The sequence below is a fragment of the Pseudorca crassidens genome, chromosome 1, assembly GCF_039906515.1.
Source record: "Pseudorca crassidens isolate mPseCra1 chromosome 1, mPseCra1.hap1, whole genome shotgun sequence".
Taxonomy (NCBI): Eukaryota; Metazoa; Chordata; class Mammalia; order Artiodactyla; family Delphinidae; genus Pseudorca; species Pseudorca crassidens.
In genome coordinates this window covers 195,847,840-195,860,597 of record NC_090296.1, presented here as the reverse complement: position 1 = coordinate 195,860,597, position 12,758 = coordinate 195,847,840, and the positions used below count along the sequence as shown (strand labels likewise).

General features: G+C 41.7%; 1 protein-coding gene across 3 annotated transcripts in view; it reads right to left on the bottom strand.

Moving 5' to 3' along the window:
* The window catches only part of LOC137206212 (uncharacterized), a 192,995-nt gene that overhangs the window by 80,612 nt on the left and 99,625 nt on the right, over positions 1 to 12,758 (bottom strand). For 2 of the 3 annotated variants that reach the window (XR_010934537.1, XR_010934538.1), the window contains exons 3-5: positions 6,379 to 6,612; positions 997 to 1,108; positions 5 to 201 (exon numbers count right to left, since the gene is read on the bottom strand). Coding sequence is in view for 1 of the 3 variants with exons in the window: in XM_067704980.1 (XP_067561081.1) it covers positions 12,354 to 12,550 (197 nt within the window). In the remaining 2 variants the exon portion in view is untranslated. Of the gene's footprint in view, positions 1 to 4; positions 202 to 996; positions 1,109 to 6,378; positions 6,613 to 9,037; positions 9,250 to 12,184; positions 12,551 to 12,758 lie in introns of all 3 variants that reach the window. The other variant, XM_067704980.1, reaches the window with a different exon arrangement.

The window sequence follows — 12,758 nt, the reverse complement described above, 5'->3', positions numbered from 1 at the left end:
GCACCTGCCTTCTGTCCCCAGAGGTCAGTTTATGGTATGAATGGGATCACACAGTCTGTGCTGATTTTTCTCTGGCTTCCTCGCCAGCATGATTACTTTGAGCTTTATCCACGTCCTTCCATGTGTCCACAGTTCGTTCCTTTTTCGTTGCTAAGTACTGTTCCATTGTGAGGATGTGCCACAATTTGTTCATCCATTCACCTAATGATACAACCATTTCGATTGTGCTTGGTTTCCTTTTAATTCATTAGTTAATTAATTAATTAAGGCTATTACAAACAAGTCTGCTACAAATATTTGTATACACATCTTTGTATGGACAGAGGCATTTATCTCACCTGGATAAATATCCAGAAGGAGAAAGCCTGGATCTTATGGAAAGTGTGTGTTTATGACTATTTAAGAAAGTGTCAAACTGTTTTCCAGGTACTTGTGCCATTTTACATTGTGTGTCACAGGTCTAGTTCGTTCGCATCCTAACCAGCAATTCACAGGGTCAGTCTTTTTAACTATAGACGTACAAGTAGGCACACAACAGTGTCTCACTATGGTTTTAGTGTACATTTCCATAGTGCACGATGATGTTGAGCACCTTTTCATGTGTTTGTTTGCTGTCTGTCTATCTTCTCTGATGAATTGTGTGTTCAAATCTTCAGCTCATTTAAAAAATACAGTGTTTGTTTTCTTATTGCTGAGTTTTGGGAGTTATTAATATATTGTGGATACCAGTTCTTTATCAGATATGTGATTTAAAAGCATTTTCTTCTACTCTCTGGCTTATCTTTTCACTTTTTAACAGTGCCCTTTGAACAACATTTCTTAATTTTGAGGCAGTCCAATATATCAATTTTGTATGTGTGTGTATTATTCTTTTGCCGTTGAACGTAAAAAAATCTTTGCCTAACTTGAGGCCACAAAGATTTTCTCCTATGTTTTCTTCTAGAAACTTTATAATTTTAGTTTTTACAGGTAGATCTCCAATCTATTTTGACTTACTTTTCGTATAAGTGCCAGGATTGGACTGGAATTATTTTTTGCATAAGAATATCCAACTGTTTCATCTGCGTTAGTTGAAAACTTTGTACTTTCTTCTGAATTACCTTTACACCTGTGTAAAGAGACATATGAGACAAGTTGACCTTTGAGAACTGCTGACACCTGTCTCCGGTGTATCCCCCAGGACACCTACCAAAAGAAAGAAAACCAGAAAGAGAGAGCCAGGATAGCAAGACACAGGCACTGCAACACCCTGGCACAGGCTCCTGCCAATGACAGCTGGGTTCCTTGCCACTGTTACCATTTGTACCAGCCTTGCCACTCTGCCCCTTACCTGCAGCCCTGAACTTTAAACCCAAGGATTAGGTAAAAAAAAAAAAAAAAAAAAAAAAAAAAAAAAAAAAAAAAATTGACCTTATCGATGTGAGTCTATTTCTGGACTCTCCATTTTTTTCTATTGACCTTATTGTCTGTCTTGACACCAGTATCATACTATTTTAATTACGCTATTCTGTTCCATTGATCTACTTATCTATCTTGATGCCAATACCACAGTATCTTAATTACTGTAGTTTTATGATAAATATCAAAGTAACGTAGTATGAAAGCTTTCCTCCTATTTTTCAAAGTTGTTTTGATTTCCCTAGGTTCTTTATATTTCCAAATGAATTTCAGAATCAGCTTGTCAGTTTATACAAAAAGGATTCTCATTGGGAATGCTTTTTTTCCTACAGATGAATTTGGGGGAAATTGGACATATTCGGTATATTGAGTTATCTGACCCATGAAACCTGTAAATCACCCCATTTATTTAGGCCTTTCATTTCTCTCAGCAATGTTTTATAGTTTTAAATGTGCAGACCTTAATCACGTTTTGCCAGATTTATCCCTAGGAATATAACACTTTTTAATGCTATTGTAAGTGGAATTTAAAAAAATGTCAATAGCGAACTGTTCATTAGTAGTATTTGGAAATAACAGATCTTTGTATATTGATTTTACATCCTGCAACCTTCCTAAAGCCACTTATTGGTTCTTTTGGCCTTTTTTCGCAGGTTCCATAAGATTTTCTATACAGATGATAATGTCATCAACGCATAAAAAAGGTTTTACTTCTTTTCCAATTAAGATGGCTTTTCTTTCTTTTTCTTGCCTTATCAGTGGATCTGGTTAGAACCTCCAGTACTGAATACAGGTGGTGAGTGAACATCCTTGTCTTGTTTCTAATCTTCAGGGGAAGGTGTTCGGTCCTTCACCACACGTAGGAGGCTAGCTATACATTTTCCTTTGATAATCTTTATCAAGTAGAATTCCCTTCGATGCCTAGTTTGCCGAGACTAGGACCTCCAAGTACACATTATCAGACCACTTGAAGCTGTCCCAGAGTGCACAGATAGTTTATTGTTTCCAGTCTTTCTCTCCATGTTTCACTGTATTTACTTTCTATTGCTAAGTCCTCAAATTCACTAATCTTTTTCTCTGCCATGTCTAATCTATTCTGATCCCATCCAGTGTGTTTCTAGTCTCAGATGTTGTAGTTTTCATAGAATTTCAGTTTGTATCTTATATTTTCCATGTCTCTGCTAATCATGCGTGATCTTTCCTCCAATTTCTTGAACACACTGAATACAGATATAATAACTATTAAATATCTTTGTCCACTAATTCCATCACCTATGGCATCTGTGTATCAGTTTCCATGAGCTTATTTCTTCCTCTGATTATGGGTCAAAATTTTCTGTTGCTCTACATGCCTAGTAATCTAGATTGGATGCCAGACACTGTGAATTTTACCTTGCTGGGTACTACCTGTTTTTGTATTGCTTGAACTATTCTTGAACTCTGAACTCCGGAGCACAGTTAAATTACTTGGAAATGGTTCAATCCTTTCAAGTTTGCTGTGAAGGTTTGTTGGGCAGAACCACAGAGAATGTGGTCCAGGTCTAACTTTGCCTCACCACCAAGGCACACACTTGGATCTCCATGAATGACGACGCCTCTTTTGCTCTGGCCCTGTGTTATCTCCGGAGACTATTTACTTTTATCTCTTGGGTGGCTCTTTCCCCAGCCTCGGGGGTTTCCTCACACACGCTTGCTGATAGGTTGTCAGCTGAAGCCTCAGGGGAGACACTCTGGACATTTCTGGAGGCTTTCTCCACATGGCCCCCTCTTCTCCCGCTAACTCTAGCCACCTTGGCCTCCCCAGACTCTCAGCTGTCTCCTCAACTTAGGGAGATCACAGGGACCTGCCTGGGTGCCCTCCTCTGCCCCACTGCTGGGAAACCCTCCTTTAGGGATGCCCCCCACCCCAACCCCGGTTTGCTTCTCGTCTCTCAAGGATCGCTATCCTTTACTACCCGATATCCAGGGTCTTTCAGACTCTTGTTTCACATACATTATCTCTGTTTCCAGTCATTTCAGGCAAGAGGGTAAATCTGGTCCTTGTTACCCTATCTTGTCTGCCCTGTGTTTCAAACCCTTGCCTTAAATCAAAACCTACCAGGTTCAAGTGCCTCTCTTTTAGAGCGTCTTCCCTAAGTTAGCAAGTAACCTAAGCAGGCAGCCAGGGTCTGTGATTACGAGCATAAGCACTGAGGCTGCACAGTGTTACTTCACTCTCGTGGTTTGACCTCGAGCGAGTTCTTAACTTCTTCAAGCCCCAGTCTCCTCCTTTATAATGGGGGAAAATACTGCGAGGGTTAATTTTATGTGTCAGCCTGGCTATGGGGCTCAGTTGTTTGGTCAAACATTAGTCTAGATGTTGCTGTGAAGATACTTTGTCAATACGATCAACACTTACGAGCGGCTGACGTTGGAGGGAGTTACCCTTGGTAATGTGGGTGGGCCTCATCCGATCAGCTGAAGCAGACACTGAGGGTTCTGGGAGAAGAAGGAATTTGCCTCAAGACTCCACACACAAGTCCTGCCAGCCTGCCCTGCGGCTTCTGGACTCAAGATCGCAACTTAACTCTTGCCTGAGCCCCAGCCTAACCTACCCGCTGCTGCCCTGTAAACGCTGTACTTGCCCATCTCCACAATCACATGGGCCAATTCCTTAAATGAACCTCTCTAAGCAGGACGCCTGTTACTGATCAGTTCTTCTGTTCTCTGTCTCTTTCCCACATTCCCCCTACCATGTATTTGTGGGGGTTTTTTGGGTTTTCTTTGTTTTTTTTTTTGGTGGTACGCGGGCCTCTCACTGTTGTGGCCTCTCCCGCCGCGGAGCACAGGCTCCGGACGCGCAGGCTCAGCGGCCACGGCTCACGGGCCCAGCCGCTCCGCGGCATGTGGGATCCTCCCGGACCGGGGCACGAACCCGTGTCCCCTGCATCGGCAGGCGGACTCTCAACCACTGCGCCACTGGGGAAGCCCCATGTATTTGTTTTAAAAATACACGTTGCCAACAGCTCAGGTGTGTGTGTGCTTTCACTTTACCACTACAGAGGGCCATCTTCCATGAGCTGCAATGTACAAGGCACTATTTCAGAAGAGAATACATCTTCCCTTAAAGTATGTCAATTCATCTATGAAACAAATACACGAACGCAGGTTCAGCTGTGGAGGCCTATGGGGCAAGGGCCTGACCCTACTTTCCCGCAAACTTCACGTTTTTCCCCTGACTCCCTGTCCGGGGCTGCCCTGAAATTCTCTTCCGCTTCACGTCCTCCCTTCACAGAGGCAGCCACTGGGGCCAGTGTAAATCTTGGGGGTCACAGCCAGGAAACTGAAGTTGGGGGAACCCAAGCAGTGGCAGAGTGAGGTTGGACTGATAACTTGAAGGAAAGCTCAAACTCCAAGTTTTTATATTGAAAAATCCAGGGCAATCGATATACATCAGCCTGACCTACACTCAACAAAGCAGAATGTAACAGCTCTGACTTCCTGCTCTGTGCCCTGGAGAATTAAGAGAGTAAGAGAGGCATCTTTTAAACTAGGAGAACATCCTTTTAAATGTTGAAAATATTTGAGGGTCTCTTCCTCTTACAGTATCATTTACGGAATCATCATAGCACTAAAACCTGGTATTTCTGGCAACGTGCTTTCACTATTACGTATCCATACAGAGATCAGGTGGGACTTCAAGCGGAACCTCTGTGCGGACCTTCACTCTGTCAACCTCTTTGCTCGGGTAGATGTATGTATTAATTCAGTTATAGAAATAGTAACTTAAATAATGGATGAGCTCTTTCTACTTTTCATAGACAAAGAGATTTAAGCAACCGAAGAAAAGGCAATTGTATTTATCCGAGTAAACACGCATGATGTACGCAAAGAGGAATAAATGGAGACTAACGATAGGAAGACACCAGCTATTTTAATTTATCCAGTGTTCTTTTTCTTTTTGCAGTGGAGTTAGGAAATTGAAATGTGTAAGCCAAAACATTTGGAGTTTTAGGTCCTACGGTATTCTGACGTGTGACGATTTTAGTCACATAAAAATTTAAATGTCTTGCTTTGGAAAGAGATAAGACAATGGAATAAGAAGAGACACGCCTATGCTCCAAGGATGAATTTTAAAATGGTGTTTGATTTGCTCGTTGAATCCTTGTGATCTGATTCCTGCTATGAAACTGGCAAAAATAAACACTAAACGAGGCACTTTCAAATAAATATAACGTTGAAAGCTCCGGTCGAGGGAACTATACTGTATATCATTTGGTAAATCTCATTTCTCTGAAACTCTGGACTTTATGCTTTTATTGGCTTTTTCTTGCCAATTTTTAGTCTCCATCTCTGAGTCATTATGACTGTTCAAAAGAAAGCCAGAATTCATGCAAAAGCACATAAAAGAAGACTTGATTAATTTTGAAATTATAGACACTCCAGGAAACAGTAAAGTTAACACACCTGGTATAAAACGTACTTGGAGCACTTTCATATTTAATGGAAAATATATTCCACTGAGTGTTAACCCTGAACAACATGACCTAGAAATCCATTAATAGTTTTGCAGCTTATTGGAAGATAGAGATTGTACTATCCCCACTCTAGCCGAGCATTATATGAAAATGATTATAAATTTCAACAACCCACCCTGAAGTCCTGCCAATCGGAACTTTTGCCCCCCATCAGTGGAAGGTACATGAAAATATAAAAAGTTCAGCAATGTCTACAGAGACGTTCCAAATCACTAAGGTATTAAATCATCTAATATGAGATGGATCTGTGACCACAATGGGAAGAGTCCTTGAAGAGGACGAAATATTTATCTAAAGGGCCGATGGATCATGGGACACAGAGTGGGTTTGTAATATGTTCAGTTATGTTCTCACTTCAGGGAGACAGAATGCTGTGATTCCCTCTCAACTGAATTTCGGTTGTTCAACAAAACCAGATTATTACCCTGTACGAAGAAGTAAGACCATAAATAGCGATACAGACCTTGGGTTTTCCCCTCCTCCCTGTGAAACTTCTCTGGAATTTCCTGCTTCTCTTTTATGCAAGAGATTTCTTTTCTCCATCGTTCTTCTAAGGCTGATTGGTTTGTATCATTTTGGAACACGGATTTTTCTTTCAAAATATCAGATTAAAAAATTCTCAGCCTTGCGTTGTCTCATAAAGATTAGGCTCTGATTAAAACCAGACCTGGCTTGTGGATCCGCTTTCATTTCTTTCCTGAAACGCAAACAAGAGAAATTTTAATAAAAACATTCCATTTCCCACCAGGGATGCTGGTGATGGTAATCCAGGTATTACCCTATCTGCAAATATGCATCCAACACGCAGGGCCAGCATGGAAGTATTTCAAAGGCTTAACCCAAGATTTTCATATTAAGAATGGAACGTAGTATTTTTTGATTCCTTAAATCCCTAATTTTGGAGAAAGGCACCTTTTAAAATGACCTGGGACTGCTAACAGATATCCGGTAAGATAATGAGCTCACCTGTTTCCCTTTCTCAGCGCTTTTTACACGTGGGGAAACGGCACCCAGAGACACATGAGAAAAGATGTTCACTGCAGCATTGCTTATAGCAGCCGCCAGCTGCATGTAGCCTGACTACCCATCAGAAGGGGGCTTGGGGAGGGGGCTAGTGGGGGGGTTAAAAGCTGAAGCAACGGAGACCAGCTGCCTGGTTATGAATTCACTAATCCTGTGACCTTGGGCAAGTTGCTTAAACTTCAGTTTTCTCCTCTGTAAAATCAGGATAATCACAGGAGGTACTTTTTAAGGCTGAAGTGAAGCCTGAGAGAATAGCACCTAGAAGAGTGTCTCCACATAACAGGCTCTCCATAAATACGTGTTGAATAAATACAAAGAGGGTGCAAGAGTGCACAGCAAACAGTCGGACTCAAACGGTGGCCATTACATGGTGTGTCCATACAATGGCATAGTAGGCAGTGATTTTTTTTTTTTTCTTTTGTGATACGAAGGCCTCTCACTGTTGTGGCCTCTCCCGTTGCGGAGCACAGGCTCCGGACGCGCAGGCTCAGCGGCCATGGCTCACGGGCACAGCCGCTCCGTGGCATGTGGGATCCTCCCGGACCGGGGCACGAACCCGTGTCCCCTGCATCGGCAGGCGGACTCTCAACCACTGCGCCGCCAGGGAAGCCCGAGTGATTTTAAAACTTTATGTATCACTATGTAAAAATAGATTTTAAGATTTTAAAATATGATATAAATAAAAAAGCATAAGATGCTACCATTTTTCTAAGAAAATGGCCAACACATATATACATACACACATTTTTAAAAAGTATTTATTTGGTTGCACTGGGTCTTGGTTGCAGCAGGCGGGCTCCTTAGTTGCGGCAGGCGGGCTCCTTAGTTGCGGCAGGCGGGCTCTCAGTTGCGGCATGCCTGTGGGATCTAGTTCCCTGACCAGGGATCAAACCTGGGCCTCCTGCATTGCGAGTGCGGAGTCTTAACCACTGTGCCACCAGGGAAGTCCCAAAACACGTATTTTTGTTTTATACGTACACATTCACACACTCAGGACCATCTCTGGATGCATCCGCAAGCACAGGTGTGCTTATTTTCCTTTGCACACTGTTTTGGCTTGTTTGACTTCTCTGTGTGGCAGGTGGGTCTTCTGGGAGGCAGATTCTCTGAGCTGAGACTCGTGTACAGAACATCTGTTAGGGGGTGCTCCTGTGGAGGCGAGGGGGGAAGCAGGATTGGATGGAGGGAGAAGTTGGTCTGCGACGGATTCCCAGCAAAGCCAACCCCTGAGGAGTCAGAAACTGGATGGCCCCTCAGAGCTGCTCCAAGATGGGAGGAGGAGCCAGGCCTTCATGCCCCATCGATCGGGCACTGGATGCTGGCTGGTCCTGGGAGGAGGCGGGCCTGGGGTGAGGCAGTTTTCTTCAGCTGAGGCAATCCCCAAAGGGGGTCGACGGTAAGGGCCTTCTAGCACATCCCCAGCAGCTGCGGGAGAAGTCGCTCCTTCTTGAAGGGGGATCAGGCAGCACAGAACAGTATCCACGACATTATCTGTTCCTTCAGTAAGTGAATGACATAGCTATCGAGGATTCAATTTCCAGTCACACAAGTTTGTGGTGTGACTGACACGGTGCCCCAGGGCTATCGGCCCTCAGCCCCCACCCCCGGGTTTTCCCCACACCACCCTGCCACAAGTACCAGAAGTTTTAACGATTTGTTGAGCGATGGTCTAAGAGGTGCTTCCTGGAGAAATTTATTTGGGTGTACTCATTGCCTCAATAGGTTACTCGATAATTGTTTATTATAGACCATAATTCAGGCACATGTCAGAACAAGACACTGAAAGTGTCCAGTTTTCCCAGTTTAGCCCTTGTGAACATGAGCACAAGTTTAGGGCTGACTCTCTGGACCACCAAAGGAGCATGAATATAATATAGAGCCGTGTTCCCCAAAATGGGATGTGGGTGCTCCAGGGGGTACCGAAGACCCTGGCCCTCTCTTTATAGCAGGGGCATTTGCTATAGAAAGGAAATTTGAGAATTTTTACAGATACAAATTTTTGTCTTTAAAAAGGAAAGGCAAGGAAGAAGTAACGTTTCCCCAATATTTAATAAACATACGAAGGCTGGCCCCTAATTCGGCCGACAAGCTAGACCAACCTTATTTCCGGTCCAGTGGAAAACAGAGTCCTGGTTCCACAGCAGGAAAGAAAGGGACAAAGCCACCCCTGCTTTCAGCATCTTGTAACACTTGCAGTGAGCTCTTCTTGATGAACTGGAATGCCAAATAATATCATCTAGTTTTAACTAAACAAATCTTCACAAAATTATTACGTGGCATTGGCTGCTGACTCTTTTGGTGACATGGTATCCTGGAACAGAAAAAAAGGGCAATAATGGAAGAACTGGAGAAATTCAAATAAAGTCTATAGTTAATAATACTTTATTAGTGTTAATTTTTTAGTTTTGATGGATTTACTATGGTTATGTCAGACGCCCACATTACAGGAAGTTGCAATGAAGGGTATATGGGAATTCTTCGTTCTATCTTAGCAATTCTTCTGTAAATCTAAAATTCTCTCAAATTAAAGAGTTCTTACAAAAAGTCTATTTGAAATACAGCTTTTCACACCTATTATTGTTAACAATGAACACTGACCTAAGTGTATAGCGTTCCTTTGCTATATTAGAAGATGACAGAACAAAATTATCATGGTTAGCAAGCAATTTAAAATCAAAATTCCAGAATATAAAAAACTAAGCCTCTTGTTTTGTTTGAAGTGTATGGTTGTGTGACTCTCCATCCAGGATTTTAAAATAATTTACGAAATTTTTATAATATTTAGAAGCTACTTTTGAGATTTCTTATCTAATAGCAAATACGCTGTTAGAGAAACTGCAGCAGAGAAATAATTTACATAAAGCAATAATGGAAAATGAAAGCGCTCTCTTTAGTTAGAAAACCCTTTAGAAGACACAAGCAAAGTGTTAGAAAAAATTACAAACTGTGGGCTGATTGCCGCAAGAATGAACGTTGAAAGCCTTCTAACACGACTCCATAATTGAGCGGCTGGATTGTTTCAATAATGAAATACCTGCAGAAGTGCTTTCATATGGGCTGCCAGAGAAAAGACGCACCAGACAAAGATACGTGCTCATCAAAGTATGGCTTCTTTAATTAGATGAAGGTGGTCAAAAAGTACAAACTCCCAGTTTTAAGATAAATAAGTCCTAGGGATGCAACGTACAACATGATAAGTAGAATCAACACTGCTGTGCGTTATATAGGAAATTTGTTAAGAGAGTCAATCCTAACACAAGTTCTCATCGCAAGGAAAAAAAATTGTTTTTCTATTTCTTTGATTTTTTATCTGTAGGAGATGACGGATGTTCACTAAACTTATTGCGATTATCCTTTCATGATGGATGTAAGTCACATGATGATGCCGTACACCTTAAGCTTACACAGTGATGTATGTCAAGTATATCTCAATAAAATTGGAAGGAGAAGATAAAGATAGAAAGAAAATAAAAAGAAGTGGGAGTGGGGTGGTATCCATATAAGTATAATCACTCATGGAGTGGCAGCTTTGGCAGAATTAAAAAAAAGAAAGGACACCGAGGAAAACGCCCAGAACTGGTCCCTCCCTGGACGTTCGTTGACAGCATCAGTCACAAGGATGTCACTGCAGCAAAAACACTGAACCAGAGACCCCCCAAATGCTACCGGATGTCATAAAAGAAAGAAATAGGGGAATGACCGTGAAAATCTCTTGTGCCCTCGGATGGTTGTAAGATATCTGATGGCAAAGCGCTTAAAAACGTGATTAAATTTGAAATGGTCATTATTCTTTTACAAATACAAATGTTCCAAATGTGCTGGCTTTTTGGGGGTGTGGTTATAAGGGGTTGACACACAGTCTGGCAGACATTTCCAAAAAGTAAATACGTTTAATCTGTCCATTTGCGAAAATGATGTTAAAATGAGTGAGGAAGGAATAACTTTTGAAAGAAATTCATGCTACGGAAAGAGCATTTTGAAACTGGATGTTTGAGAATGTTTCTGATTTACACGGCTTTTACTGTCACAAACAATGTAAAAACTCATATCTGCAAACATGAAAACTCTGGAAACAGAATTTTCGAACCTGCCCCCAGTTGTTCCAAATGAAGAATTTTATCACGTTTTAAATATGTTTGTTAGAAATGTAAAACAGTGCCACACTTTCTAATTTTCAACAACATCAATTTGACATTCAGAAAAAATGGAAATTTACTAGCACATAAGAAACCTTGGGATAATTAGCGGAGGGAATTAAAAGATCAGTATCATAATTTAGTAAGTGCAGGAAAAAGGGTGCTTCTTCCACTTAAATCTATGTATCTTTGTGAAGCACGTTTTCATTTATTATAACTAAGTAATAAAAGCGAATTCAAAACCAACATCAGAAATTTGTTTCTTGTTTGTTTTATTGGAGTTGATTTACCATATTGTGTTAGTTTCAGGTGTACAGCCAAGTGATTCGGTTATACATACATATATATATATTCTTTTTCTATTTTCCATTATAATTTATTACAAGATACTGAATACAGTTCCCTGTGCTATACAGTAAATCTCTGTTGTTTACAAACTGGTTTTGATCTCACTGTATCACAAAGTACTAAACCAAAAATTTCACTGATCAAAATCTTAAAGCTTATTTCAACGTTTTTCCTTTAAAAACATTTTTTTAATATTAGGAACATATTCAAATATGTCCCTACTAAAGCACAATACAGTATATAAATAAATACAGATATTAATATTCAATATTTTGAAAGTGCCAATATTGGAAACACATGCTCTAAAGTGTTTTCCTGATAGGGGTGCATGATTTATAGTCTGTTATAGAGGATAGCTAATCAGAAACAGCAAAGAAAATGGGTTGGTTTAGTCCTTTATAAAATCTATTAGAGAAAAACACGCTCCCTACCATATACACAACAGGCCAATTCTAAGGGTGCGTGGGCCCTCTTTATGCCAAGTAAACAAATTAGAAAGCTAGTTACCTAAGCACTTTTACGATTGTTCAGCAATGTCATCTATTTGCCTTTGGTTGAAAGTCACGTTTGTGGAGCACAGCCCCAGAGATTCTGATGCAGCAGGAGAACGGGTGTCAGCCCAGGAATCTGGACGGTTAGCGAGTACCCTGCACTGCCAAGGAGCAGTTGCTCATGCGTGGAGATCTAGAGAGTTAAGTGACTTGCCGGTGGTACACAGGTGGTTCCCTAACCAGAGCCAGGACTGGGACGGTCCAGACTCACCTCTTTGGGTCCGTCCTGCTCTTGAAGCGACCATCTGGTGCCGGTCCAGTTTGATATTTGCAGATTGGAGGAAAAGCAACCGATTCAAAGCTTCAGCTGGAAATCGCTCTTCGCTTGCAAAATATCCTTTGAATTTTCTGGCGAGACTCATGCCACAGGCTTTATAGAGCTAACGACAAAAGGTCATTGTTGGGTTTGCTGGCGTTGCCATGTTGCTAGGAGAGCCTCTGCGATGGAATGTCTCAGGCCACACGAGCTTGGAGCCTCCACTCAGCCCCGCCGGGCGCAAAGGATGCCGCCTCTGTGCACGGGGAGTGAGACCGCGCATCCCAAGGCCAAGGCCAGGGCACCCAGTCCTCCCGGACTCTGTGGGAGAAGGATCGAAGACGAACACAAAAAGTCCCCAAGTCACAATAGGGTGCTTACAATATTAAGAAACAAGCATATGTTAAAATTTCAAATATTATTTTGCCTTGTGGTGCCCAAACCTGCTCGTTTCTCCTTGGCAATAGTTATAACAAAGAGCAGTAAAACGGGCCTAAATGGATATGAACTCATTTTGCTGGAAATAGGC